Genomic DNA, 14,595 nt, shown 5'->3' with positions numbered 1-14,595 from the left:
ACTTACAGTATGCACTTGTGGTGGTCGATGATGCACGGTGAGCTGAGGTCCTGTTGATCCCAGGGTCAGGCCACTGTTTACAACATATGTGGTTGTTTGAGGCACTCGAACTGTAACACCTATAAAAGAAAATTTGTAGACAAAAATCAATTTCACTGCAAATTTTGGTACAACACTGATTAAACACTTGAAGTCAGTGAAGCAGTATTTTTTAAATTTACAAGGAAAAATATTTCTAACCTAGAGGTCCACACTTGGCCAAACCATTTTTTGGGCATGAGGATAAAGACATTTTCATACATGCATGCACTTCCACCCTTTCTCAAGTAGCCACTAAGTGTGTTTTCCCAGTGAGAGAGAAGGTGAAAATAAAGGAAAACAGGAGATACAAGAAACAGGAGATCCAGCACAGAGAAATAAATGCATGTTAGCCAAGAGGACTATGAGCAAAAATTTCAGTATTTTTATGAATACCAATGTGGTACACAACACGTAGACAGAAGGCAAACAGCCCAGATGCTGATACCCAAAAACAAATTGAAGCTGTCTCCAAAAAGATCCCTACTGTCTCATATTTTCAACCAGGATAGAAAGTTCAGGCTAGTCATCCTTGCCTTGTGTGTCTCTCCCTCCACACCCTTCTGATCAGTTGAAGAAACACTTCACACCTCAGAGAAAACTGTTAGGATACACACCAGCACAAAAGGAACAGAAAATTTACACGAACATACTGTCCCCACTGTGTTCCTTCCTTGTATTCCATAACTGCTCCATACTACAGTTCTGCCAGTTGCCCTGACTATGCAGAACCTTGTTTTCCAAAACTCATTCATGACCCTGTCAAATGACTATCAGAGAAGGCTGTTGTAAAATTGAGAATGTTGAAGCCAGTCTATGTTCAGAGACTCTATTTTCTCCTGGAAGCTTTTTTTTTTTAATTTATTTTTAATTTTAATTTTTATTTTTTTAACTTTTATTTAATGAATATAAATTTCCAAAGTACGGCTTATGGATTACAATGGCTTCCCCCCCATAACGTCCCTCCCACCCGCAACCCTCCCCTTTCCCACTCCCTCTCCCCTTCCATTCACATGAGGATTCATTTTCGATTCTCTTTATATACAGAAGATCAGTTTAGCATACATTAAGTAAAGATTTCAACAGTTTGCTCCCACACAGAAACATAAAGTGAAAGATAATAGATGATTTTTTAAATGATGATGAAATCAGATCAGACCTACTGTCATGTTTAATCCCAGTGAGAGTCAAGTTGGGAATTGATAATTTCTTTTTTTTTTTCTTTTACAGAAGATCAGTTTAGTATACATTAAGTAAAGATTTCAACAGTTTGCACCCCCATAGAAACACAAAGTGAAATGTACTGTTTGAGTACTCGTTATAGCATTAAGTCTCAATGTACAGCACATTAAGGACAGAGATCCTACATGAGGAGTAAGTGCACAGTGACTCCTGTTGTTGACTTTACAAATTGACACTCCTGTTTATGGCATCAGTAATCTCCCTATGCACCAGTCATGAGTTTCCAAGGCTATGGAAGCCCCTTGAGTTCTCCGACTCTTACCTTGTTTAGACAAGGTCATAGTCAAAGTGGAGGTTCTCTCCTCCCTTCAGAGAAAGGTACCTCCTTCTTTGAAGACCTGTTCTTTCCACTGGGATCTCACTCACAGAGATCTTTTGCCAGAGTGTCTTGGCTTTCCATGCCTGAAATACTCTCATGGGCTTTTCAGCCAGATCCGAATGCCTTTAGGGCTGATTCTGAGGCCAGAGTGCTGTTTAGGACATCCGTCATTCTATGAGTCTGCTGAGTATCTTGCTTCCCATGTTGGATCACTCTCCCCTTTATTTATTCTATAGGTTAGTATTAGCAGGTACTAGACTTGTTTATGTGCTCCCTTTGACTCTTAGTCCTTTCATTATGATCAACTGTGAACTGAAATTGATCACTTGGACTAGTGAGATGGCATTGGTACATGCCACCTTGATGGGATTAAATTGGAGTCCCCTGGTATGTTTCTAACTCTACCATTAAGATTTATTTATTTATTTATTTGAAAGGCAGAGTTACATAGGTAGAGGTAGGGAGAAAGAGGTCTTCCATGTGTTGGTTCACTCCACAAGTGGCCACAATGACGAGTTGGGATGATCCCAAACCAGAAGCTTCTTCCGGGTCTCCCATGTGGGTGCAAAGGCCCAAGGACTTGGGTCATCTGCTCTTTCCGTGGCCACAGCAGAGAGCTGGATCAGAAGGGGAGCAGCTGGGACTTGAACCAGCACCCACAATAGGATGCCAACACTACAGGCAGAGGCTTTACCTGCTATGCCACAGCACCAGCCCCAGAAGCTGTCATCTAATAGTGGCATTACTGCAGTGTTTTTTAAAACAGTGATGCATTCTTGATATTTAATTTTCAAAACTAAGTTATTGTCTCTCTCTCTCTTTGTGCATATATATGTATAAAATACATAACATCAGGGATACCTACACTGGTGTCAAAACAAAAACAGAATGACTAACAGAAAAGTAAGGATGGTAGTCACCTCTGATGTAAAGGGAAAGGCATATGGCAGCACTTGCAGGATACTGATAAAGTTCTATTTCTTAACCTGGTAGAGGAGAGTTCATAGGTGGTTCATTTTATTATTTTTCTTTAAGAGTTAAATATACCTTTTATATAAACTCCAGTATACATGATACACTTATATTCTACTACCAACATATCTATACCATGTTAATATAATAGCTACATATGTAATTTGTAACTATTACAACTAATAACTAATATATATGTAGAAAACTAGAAGTTTCCATTAATATTTTCCCTTCTTTTCAGTCATCTTCTATACTTTAAGATGCTCTCTCAATAGAGGCTATCCTTTTTTATGATATCTACTCCCTGGGCTAAGTCAAAATTGATCATTCTCACTTTAATCAGGTAGGGTATCATCTAAACACATTAAAGTACAGAACATCAAAAAAAGGTAATGGAGGGCTGGCGCTGTAGCGCAACAGGTTAAGCCTCTGCCTGTAGTGCTGGCATCCCATGTGGGTGCTTGTTTTAGTCCTGGTTACTCCAATTCCAACCTAGCTCTCTGCTAAGGCGCCTGGGAAAGCAGTGGAGGATGGCCCAAGTTTGTGGGCCCCTGCCACCTATGTGGCAAGAAGCTCCTAGCTCCTGGCTTTGGGCTGGCCCAGCTGCAATTGCTGTGGCCATTTGGGGAGTGAACCAGCAGATGGAAGATCACTTGTTCTCTCTCAATATACCTCCTCTCACTGTAAGTCTAACTTTCAAATAAATAAATAAATCTTAAAAAAAATTTTAAAAAAGGTAATGTGATAGTACAGGTCATAAATAAAATGAAAACAACACAGAGTCAAACTCATTTAGCATGAATGTTCAGTTTTCTTTGGTTATTCTATTGTCATTTCTTTTTAAAACTGATTTCTGATAAAAAGCATATACTTACTATACATTATGTTTTGAAATAAATATACATTGTGGAATGTGTAAATCACGTTAAATAACATATGTGTTACCTCACATAAGTCATTTTCTACCTACTCTATCAGTCGTTTTCAAGGAAACATTACATTCCTGTTAACTATGTAATAACCAGGTTGTACAACAGCTCTCTTAAATTTTAACAGCTTTCATGAAATTACAAGTACTTCTTGCAAAATCTAGTATCAATATAAACAATTCCAACTAAAAGTTAAACAGGTATATATATACTTTGGGGCCATTTGCCCCCCAAAAAGGAGTGTCACTTACTATTTTGGGGATTGACCTGCCTAACAGCAGGAGCCTGCATAACAGTTCCTCGCAGGGGCGCCTGAGCTGGTGGTGCTGGAAGAGTTGTATAAACCACTTGTTGGTTTCCAGGAGCTCTTGGTACAGGGAGTCTTGTGGTCACCTGAGTAGCTGGACGATGTGTTACATTCACTGTGGTTGGAGCTAATAGAAGGCAGAACAAGATATTAAGAATGTAGTAAATTCTAGGCTAAGCAAACAGTGTTAAATGGTAGTTATGTTTGCATAAATCTAACTATAATAAAGAGGTAAGCAGAGTTAACTTTCCTTTTGTAACCTTGCAAGGTAAGAACCAGAGGATCAACCAAAATTAACAGTATTAAAATCCAAGCTTCAGAAGAACACTACAACCCCATCAAAAGATTTTTTAAAAGGCTTGTACTTGAGAGCACAATACTACAGGAGAAATTTTAATTTCTTTTTTGAAGATTTATTTATTTAGGTGCTGGCATTGTGGTGTAGCAGGAAAAGCCACTACCTGTGACATGGGCATACTACAGGGACACCAGTAAATAGCCTGGGAAAAGCAGTAGAGGATGACCTAAGTGTCTAGGCCCCAGCCACCCAAGTGGAAGACCTGGATGAAGCTTCTGGCTCATGGCTTCAATCTGGCCCAACCCTGGCCATTGCACCCATCCGGGATGTGAATCAGCAGATGGAAGATTCTCTTTCTCTCTCTGGCACTCTGACTTTCAAATAAATAAATCTTTAGAAAGAAAAAAATTTATTTATTTGAAAGGCAGCATGCCAGAGAGAAAGATCTTCCATCCACTGGTTCACTCCCCAGATGGCAGCAATGGCCAGGTCAAAGCCACGAGCCTGAAACTCCATCTGGTGTCTCCCATGTAGGTGGTGGGACCCAAGAAGTCGGGCTGTTCTCCATCCTCAACTGCTTTCCCAGGCACAATAGCAGGATGCTGGATTGGAAGCACAACAGCTGAGACTCAAACCAATGCTTATAAGGGATAGATGCCACCATCAAAGGTATCAGCTTAACCCATAGTACCACAATGCTGAACCAACAGGAGGACTTCAAAAGCAGCAGAAGATAGCTTGAGTCCATGAGCCTCTGCACTCATATGGGAGATCCAGAAGAAGCTCCTGGCTTCTGCCTGGCCCAGGCCTGGCCATTGTGGTCATTTAGGAGTGAACCAGCAAACAAAAGATCCCTCTCTCTCTTTCCCTCCCTCTCTCTAGGTAACACTGCCTTTCAAATAAATAAAATAAATGTTAAAAAAAAAAGAGGGAACTGACTGGTTATTATAATTCATGTACTTTTTCAAGTGAGCCAACTTTTTATTTAAAATGGTAAAACAGCCACTGAAATAGAATCCTTTATGCTCTACTTTGGCATTTCCCTTGACATATGCTCTCTGAAACATACAGGATCATGAGAATTACTAGACACTCATCACAAAGTGAGTCCCAAACATTCACTAACATGAAACTACAATGATAATGATTTTTAAGTTAATATGTCCTTGTTAATGATTCTCAGTTAGAATCACATTTTACCAATAACCACATAAGTTAACAGTATTATAAAAATAAATCTATTTTTATGTGGGAAAAGTGAGTTCTATAATTAAGTAAAGTAGGAGGAAACTACTGAATGTATTAGAATAGTTTTTTCACTAAAGACTTCTCCATTTTTGCATAATCCTTTTTTTTTAGAAAACTTTTATTTAATATAAATTTCGAAAGTACAACTTTTGGATTACACTGGTTTTTCCCCCCATAACCTCCCTCCCACCCGCAAACCATCCCATCTCCTTCTCCCTCTCCCATCCCATTCTTCATTAAGATTCATTTTTAATTATCTTTATATACAAAAGATCAATTTAGTATACACCAAATAAAGATTTCAACAGAATGCACCCACACAGACACACAAAATATAAAGTACTGTTTTAAGACTAGTTTTACTGTTAATTCTCATAGTACAACACATTAAGAACAGAGATCCTACATGGGGAGTAATTGCACAGTGACTCCTGTTGTTAATTTAACAATTGACATTCTTATTTATGATGTCAGTAATCACCCGAGGCTCTTATCATGAGCCATCTTTGCATAACCCTAAATTTTCCATGTGAGCCCTAGGAAAAGCAAAGAGAATCTAGGAGGAGCACTCACTCACCTCATCTCTTTATTCCCATTCCATTATCAATGATGCCCATGGGTTTGCATAATGACATTTCCATCTAAAATATCTAAATTAGGTGACTGTCATTATAACTTTACATGAATGAAAAGACACACACATAACACAGCCCCTAATGCTTTACTTAGTAATAACTGACTATTTAGAGAGAATCATGTCTTCTTTGATTTCTAAACAGCTTAGAAGGTACAGGATACACCTTGAAAATATGACTTACAGCTTCTTGCAATGTAGCAATATTAGCTCATCCTTTCTGATGGTGTGTTAGGACAGCTGAAACTAGTTCAAGATAAGAATCATTTTAAAATCCTTGATCAGTCAATTATATCTTCTTCATTATATACTCAGGACAAATTATTATACACATCCCTTGCAGAGAACTACATTAATTTCTGTTTACAGTCTTCTTTATAATCATTCTCTACCAGTGCTGCCACTCAAAAACTGTCAGCAAAAAAAAAGTTGCCCTGCATTCAAAGGACATGTATTGTCATCAGAATTAACAATTATTTTTAACTTTTTGTCTAATCTTTCCACTCCATTCCACTGTCACAGTTCTCTGCAGGTGAAACTAAATCTTTGGGTCAATGATTTAGGAAATTTACCTGTAGGTAGCAAGTGTATTGTTGTTTGAGATGGTCCACTTGTTGGTACCCCAGATGGCTGAAGAGGTGGTGCTGGTTGGATGGGTTGCAATGGTCGAGATAGAGGCTGAGCAGAACCCATGGTTGATACAGGAGTATGATTTAGCTTTTTGGGATCTGTCAATTCAAAGTGAATATTATGATTAATGAAAGAAAAAAATTAGAAAGTATAGACCTTTCCTTTATGAATTAATTTTACTTTTGCTACCACTTGATGCCACATTTACCCCTAAAAGAACAATTTCTTTTTATTTTAATTATGTGTATCATCTCAAAATCAAATCAAGAGCTTAACTAATTTATTGTTGCTTCTATCAAAGATTTTAATTGACATTATAGGAATTCAGTTTTATGCTTTATTTTTATAAAAGAATCTTCTAGATTCATTACAATATGTTAACTAAAATAACTTCATTGCTTGCACAAAATATGTATGTACATATCTATAGATCTGTATCAAGGAAATTCTCCTAAACAAATACCTATAAATTAACGCAGTTTTCTCTGACATCTTGGATTTCAATTATTCTGTTATTTAGGTTCTTGTTTGGTAACATCAAGCTTATGAATAAAATATACACAGAAAGCTAGTCTCAGAAGTCTTCCACAGTCTATGAAATAGATGTTTGCTTTTCTGACAAAACCCTTAAAAATAGCAAATCAGTAGACAGTATGTAATATGAATGATGTTAAGTCAAAAGCTCTTCTATCTAAAATGATCCCTATCAATTTCTGTAATATGGAATTCCACAAAAAAATGTAAACAGAATTTAATGGTTTGCCAACTAATACTTTAATTCTGTGCTACTGGAAAACAATGTGTTTGATTTTATTTTGAAATTTATTTAATTGAAAGTCAGAGTTAGAGAGAGAGAGAAAGAGAAACAATGTATTTTAAAAAGGGATAATTTCAATACTCCCCCAAAGGCAGGGCAATGGAGAAACTCTAGAAAGGCAGACACTTGAAAGGAAAATGGCAAGAACACTGAAAACAAAGTTTGCTTACTTTACTTTCTAATCCAGAACCAGCACTACTACCTTCATCCTCTCAAATATAATCTATATTTACTTTTGTCCTCTAGGGATCCATTACAATCAAACCTGCCTATAAGAAAAGTAGTAAAAGCAACATACATATTTAAAACTTTCAAATAATACCAGTGTATGCTCAAACTGATGAAGGATGACAGAAATCTCCCAACTTTACACAACAAAATTAATTTTACTGTCTCATAGCCGACTATATGAGTATTTAGTTTTATTTTCCTAAGACATAAAGTTATTCCCTAAATAAAACTTTTAAATTTTTTTCTAAAAATGTTATATTTTTAAAATATTAAAAACCACCTGATGTTACCAGACTTTTCATATTATCACAATAGTCTTAAAGATACACCCATGGCCGGCGCCGCGGCTCAATAGGCTAATCCTCCACCTAGCGGCGCCGGCACACCGGGTTCTAGTCCCCGTCGGGGCGCCGGATTCTTTCCTGGTTGCCCCTCTTCCAGGCCAGCTCTCTGCTGTGGCCAGGGAGTGCAGTGGAGGATGGCCCAAGTGCTTGGGCCCTGCACCCCATGGGAGACCAGGAGAAGCACCTGGCTCCTGCCTTCGGATCAGCGCGGTGCGCTGGCTGCAGCGCGCCAGCCGTGGCGGCCACTGGAGGGTGAACCAACGGCAAAAGGAAGATCTGTCTCTCTCTCTATCCACTCTGCCTGTCAAAAAAAAAAAAAAAAAAAAAAAATCCATGAATAAAGTTAGTGTGTACAAGTAAATTTGAGAAATATTTTATATTTTGAATCATTCTCAGAGATTTACACTATGGAGTTGCACAGAAAAGGTTCAAAAAGTCTGAATTAATTTAAAAACAAGTCACTTTAACTCAACATTTCCCAAGTTTATCAATTATTACTGTAGAGAATAACTGAGAAAATGTTTAATATCTATTGAATTAAGTTTCTAAATATTTGTAAAACAGAAGAAAACTGAAGACTCTGGTTGTGAATGCTTTTTAGAAACACCCATTTTCATTTAGATTAACAATAAAAGAATTAATGCAAGTAACCAAAATTAAATATATACACACTTGTAAGTATCTATATTAAAACATACATGGAAAGAGAGAAAGAACACTTAATGCAGAATCAGAGGACCAAGATTTGATCACCGAGTCCTGTACTAACTGACTTGTCATCTCTTAGGCTAGTACATTTGCTCAATTCTAAAATAAGTATTACACAAGGATCAAATAAGATAGGTATAAAACCCGAAGTTGTTTCATAAAGTAAATATTCTCTTCACTGCTTTTTTCCTCTACACCTTTCAATGTCCAAGTACATACATCATCAAGATTTGGTTTCCATTTTTAAATTCCAATTTGAAAAACTCTCATTGTTGTACAAATACACCAAGAATAATGCTACAGAGATCTGTCTTCAATGAATATTGTACCGTGTTAAAAGGAAAACTTGGTATCAAAGCATTCCTTCATATGATTACTACTGAAGTACCTTGTGAAGCTCCATTCTCTTCATCATCCATTGTGAGGTCAATGACACCACCTGAATCACTACCAGTCACTTTTCCACTCTGAAAAACAAAACATCTGTATTTTGCAAAGAAAATTCTGGCAGATTTAAAGGAAAAATGCAGTGAGAAAGTAAACAACCCTAGTTCAATCTGAACCCCTAAATTGCTTTACCTAAAGAAACAAAGTTTGTCAAATAAATACCACAAAACACTCATTGCTTAAACTTCTATTATCAAAATATAATCCTGAAAACAAAGTCTAGAATTTTAAAAAATTAAGATTACATAAAGTGACTAGACACATAAAGTTGTTAAACAATTGAACATAGACACATTTTGTCATTTAAACCACTGGCCAGTCACACTCTAAAGTATCAGTATTAATGTGGCAAAACAGAACAATCTTAAAAGCTAGATAGAGTTAGTTTACAAAAAGAAATCTTTCAAAATCACACAAAAACAAAAAAGGGCAGGACAACATGGATCTAAAAAGTCAGGACTCTGAAGTCAGAAAGATTGAGCACATCTTACAGTTCAACTTACTAGCTTAACTTATGTTAGGTAATTTTCTCGGGGCTGGTGCTGTGGCGCAGCAGGTTAACATCCAGGCCTGAAGTGCCGGCATCCCATATAGGTGCCAGTTTGAGACTCGGATGCTCCACTTCCCATCTAGCTCTCTGTTATGTCCCGGGAAAGCAGTAGAAGATGGCCGAAGTACTTGGGCCCCTGCACCCAGGTGAGAGACCTGGAAGAAGCTCCTAGCTTCCAGCTTTGGATCGGCGCAGTTCCGGCCGTTGTGGCCAATTTGGGAGTGAACCATCGGATGGAAGACCTTTCTCTTTCTCTCTCTGCCTCTCCTCTCTCTGTGTAACTCTTTCAAATAAATAAATAAATCTTAAAAAAAAAAGTAATTTTCTAAATTTCCAAACTGTATATTAAGGCTATCGGGAGGATTAATCCAAGCACATACAAAGCTTAACACCATACATGGAGGGTACTAAAAATGTTTCATAAATCATAATCATAATTTAACTTTGATACATTATACATGGATTGACTCCAAGTGATTAGTTTGATTTATAAAACTCATTTTGCAAAATTAAATATAAGTGCTTGATTTTATAATTCTAAATTTTACAAATCTTTGATAATAACTTCACAGAAAATGACTTCACAAACCCAACAGCACAAACCTATTAAATACAAAACTAAATTCCAAAGAATCCTCAAAGAATGTAAAAGAATATACTCACTAAAAGTAATCAAAAAATTAAGACTACTGTTGAGCATATAAACAGAAACTCCCCCCCAAAAAGGCAGAAACTTACAAACAAAAATAGAAATAGTAGGGCTGAAAAGAATGAATATGATAAAAATTAGGTAAGTTCAAGCACATTACAGAGGACAGAAAAAAACTCAGTGAAACTGACTTATAAACAATATAAATTTTCCAGTCCAAAGAACAGGAAGAAAAACACAAAGAAATAAAGAAATATAAAAAGAACCTGAGACCTTTTCAATAATAAGAACCAGTTCAGGGGCCAGCATTATGGCATGGGGGGTAATGCCTCTGGCCTGCACTACTGGCATCCCATATAGGTGCCAGTTCAAGTCCTGGCTGCTTCACTTTTGATCCAGCTCCCTGCTAACGTGCCTTGGAAAGCAGTGGAAAATGGCCCAAGTCCTTGAGTCCCTGCATCCATGTGAAAGACCCAGATGGCATTCCTGCCTCCTGGCTTTGGCCTGGCCCTGCTCTAGCCACTGTGGCCATTTTGGGGAGTGAATCAATGGATAGATGATCTCTATGCCTGCCTTCTCGCTTGCTCTCTTTCAAATAAATTACTAAATCTTAAAAAAAGAATCAGTTCAGCAAAACTTCCTTTAAACTATGAACTCTATATTCAATGAAGCTCTCCATGAGAAAAAGTAGCAAGAGACACAAAAGTGCATTTATAAAAAAATATAAAAAACTAAGAAAATTAATTGCTAGCAGTTCTGTATAATATACTAAAAAGAGCTTTAAGGAAATTCTTCAGTTTCAAAGGAAATAACTGATTTCTGGAAAGACAAGAAGTTAACCAGAAAACCCAAGCATGAGGATAAATATTAAATACTACATATCTTTACAGTTCCTAATGTCTTTGAAATTCTATAAGGCAAAATATAAACAGTATATTCACAGATTCACAACACGTATATAAAACATGTGAAAATAAGACCACAATATATATACAAACAGGAATGTAGCATGCAAGGAAACCAAGAATAAGGGGGTAGATGTAAACATAAAATTTCAAGGTTCCTATAATTACCTAAATAATTCAATTTTAAAACTAAGTATACTGCTATGATTTGAAGGTACAGATACATTTGTAAATAAACAAAGCAGCCTATCAAAATATAGATTGTGGCTGGCATTGCAGCTCGCTAGGCTAATCCTATGCTTGCGGTGCCGGCACCCTGGGTTCTAGTCCCGGTTATTCCTCTTCCAGTCCAGCTCTCAGTGCTGGCCCAGGAGTGTAGTGCTTGGGCCCTACACACGCATGGGAGACCAGGAGGAAGCACCTGGCTCCTGGCTTCGAATCAGCACAGTGCCAGCCACAACGTGCCGGCCGTAGCAGCCACTTGGGGGGGTGAACCAATGGAAAGAAAGACCTTTCTTTCTGTCTCTCTCTCTCTCTCTCTCTCTCACTATCTAACTCTGCCTATCAAAAAAATAATTAAAAGAAATAGATTGTAAGATGGCATAATACACCAAGAGATTAAGAAATAACTATTTTTCCCCTAGAGGTTTACTTTAAAAACAGATAAAAACAAGCAGTAAAAGGCTGAAAAACAGGGACAACATGTAAAGAACAGGCATAAAAATGCTGCTGTGACTATTTTAATATCAGACAAGAGGCAAAGATGGAACTTTGTAAGGATAAAAGAGACAGTATATCAAGATTATATAACAAGGTTATATATTATGGAAAACCATATTCCTTATAAAAAAAAAAGCCTAAAAAGTGAAGAAAACTTAAAAATAATGAAGCCACACTGAGAACATTTTCTAAACACAACAGCATTAAGTGAGAAATCAGTAATAAAAGGTATTTCCAAATATTAAGAAATTAAACAACATACTAACAACCCAGGATCCAAAAAGAAATGATAAGGGACTGAAGTGATATGGAAATGAAACATGTAAAAACACATGGAATGCAACTAAAGCACTTCAGTTAGGAAAACTTGTATTAAATGACTATATAGGATAAAATCTATAATCAATTATCTGAAGCACTGTGCCTTCATTTTTATTGACCAGAGCTTGACATGCAATTCATCTATTATCACAACCTATAGTTCCAGCATAGATTTTAAGAAATAAAATTGGTAATTATTTCAGTAAGTAACAGCATTTATAAGATACCTATGACAGTTACACTATTCCTATCAGATTTTGTGCTAAAAGCTTTACATATATAATGTCTACTGTAACTCTATGAGGTAAGCAGCAGCATTCAGTGCTTTTATAGTGAAAAATCTAAAGAGTTAAATAACCTGCCAAAGAGCACCCTCTATTAAATAACAGGAGCTAGGCTGTCTCACTATAGAACTTATTCTTTCTATGCTTCTAAGCTGAGATTGACAAACTTAACCACACACACACACACAAAAAAAAAGGTACCTAAAGGAAAAGTGGAATTAAATTTATACTTTGGCAAAACTTTTTTTTTTTTTTTAAAGATTTATTTACTAGAAGGACAGAGTTACAGAGAGAGAGAGACAGACAGAGAGAAAGGTCTTCCAACTACTAGTTCACTCCCCAGATGGCCACAACAGCTGGAGTTGACCTGATCTGAAGCCAGGAGCCAGGATCTTCTTCCAGGTCTCCCATGGGGGTGCATGGGCCCAAGCACATGGGGCCATCCTCCACTGCTTTCCCAGGGCATAGCAGAGAGCTGGATCAGAAGAGGAGCAGCTGGGACACAAATGGCACCCATACGGGATGTCAACACCACAGGCAGAAATTTAGCCTACTGTGCCACAGTGCCAGCCCAGTACAGAAACTTTTAAAATCCATGTATACAAGGGGCCTTCAAAATATTTACAAAAGATGTTTATTGTGAAAATACTATGCAAGTATTTCAAATTTTTCTGAAACACCAAATTCAACTTATCTTTTAATTCCATTTTCTACAAGCTTTTTGAAGTATTCTCATATACATATATGTACCTTTACAATTTTTCCTGACAAAACATTGAGAAAATTTACCCAGAGACATCATGTTTTTATCTGTATTTACATATATTACCAAAGCCTTTGATTTGAAATTATAAAATTAGTCATATTAAATTGTTTTTTTAACAGTGAAAATTTATTTCACTAAAAAAATAGCTAGGGGCAGGCATTTGATCTAGCTGTTAAGATGCTACTCAATTGCCTGTATCCCATTATCAGAGTAGCTAGGTTCAAGTCCCATCTCCACTCCTTTACTCCAGTTTCCTGCTGAAGTGCACCCCGTGAAGCAGCAGGTGCAGCTCAAGTAGATGGGTCCCTGCCACTCATGTAGGAAACATGGATTTAGCTCTCAACTACTAGCCTTGCCCATTCCAAGCAGTTTTAGCCACTAGGGGAGTGAACCAGTGGATACTAGCTCCTTTTTGTGTATTTGTGTCTGTCTCTCTCTCTATGCCTCTCAAATAACTTTAAAAAGGATAAAAACCCACACCCTCCTCTCTGTTGTGACCTTGTGCCAGCCATCCTTTAGCTAGAAGATCTAGAAAAACTGCAGCAAACCAGACCCAAAACTAGTAGAAGAGAAATAATTAAAATTAGAGAAAAAAATAAACAGAATTGAATCCAAAAAACATTACAAAAGATCAGCCAAATGAAGAGCTGGTTTTTTGAAAACAATAAACAAAATCAAAACATCATTGGCCCAACTAACCAAAAAAAGAAAAGACCCAAGTCAATAACATCAGAGATGAAAAAGGGAATGTAATAACAGACACCACAGAAATAAAAAGAGTCATCAGAAATTACTACAAAGAGTTGTATGCCAGCAAACAGGGAAATCTACAGGAAATGGATAGATTCCTGGACACATGCAACCTACATAAATTGAACCATGAAGACATAGAAATCCTAAACAGATCCGTAACTGAGACAGAAACTGAATCAGTAATAAAGTCCCTCCCAACAAAGAAAAGCCCAGGACCAGATGGATTCACTGCTGAATTCTACCAGACATTTAAAGAAGAATTAATTCCAATTCTTCTCAAACTATTCACAACCATCGAAAAAGAGGGAATCCTCCCAAATTTCTTTCTATGAAGCCAGCATCACCTTAATCCCTAAGCCCAATAGAATGCAACAACACATCAGAAAGATCATCTACCCAGACCAAGAGGGATTTATCCCTGGTATGCAGGGATGGTTCAATGT

General features: G+C 37.1%; 1 protein-coding gene across 24 annotated transcripts in view; it reads right to left on the bottom strand.

The window, feature by feature from the left end:
- ATF7IP (activating transcription factor 7 interacting protein) overlaps positions 1-14,595 on the bottom strand; it is a 135,936-nt gene that overhangs the window by 10,298 nt on the left and 111,043 nt on the right. For all 24 annotated transcript variants that reach the window (XM_070049417.2, XM_089304623.1, XM_089304624.1 and 21 more), the window contains 4 exons: positions 9,146-9,224; positions 6,600-6,755; positions 3,792-3,974; positions 7-119 (listed from right to left, as the gene is read on the bottom strand). In XM_070049417.2, coding sequence (XP_069905518.2) covers positions 7-119; positions 3,792-3,974; positions 6,600-6,755; positions 9,146-9,224 — 531 coding nt within the window. The remainder of the gene's footprint in view (positions 1-6; positions 120-3,791; positions 3,975-6,599; positions 6,756-9,145; positions 9,225-14,595) is intronic.

The sequence above is a fragment of the Oryctolagus cuniculus genome, chromosome 9, assembly GCF_051225735.1.
Source record: "Oryctolagus cuniculus isolate XC-2025 breed Fujian yellow rabbit chromosome 9, ASM5122573v1, whole genome shotgun sequence".
Classification (NCBI taxonomy): domain Eukaryota; kingdom Metazoa; phylum Chordata; class Mammalia; order Lagomorpha; family Leporidae; genus Oryctolagus; species Oryctolagus cuniculus.
This window is presented reverse-complemented; position numbering and strand designations above follow the sequence as displayed.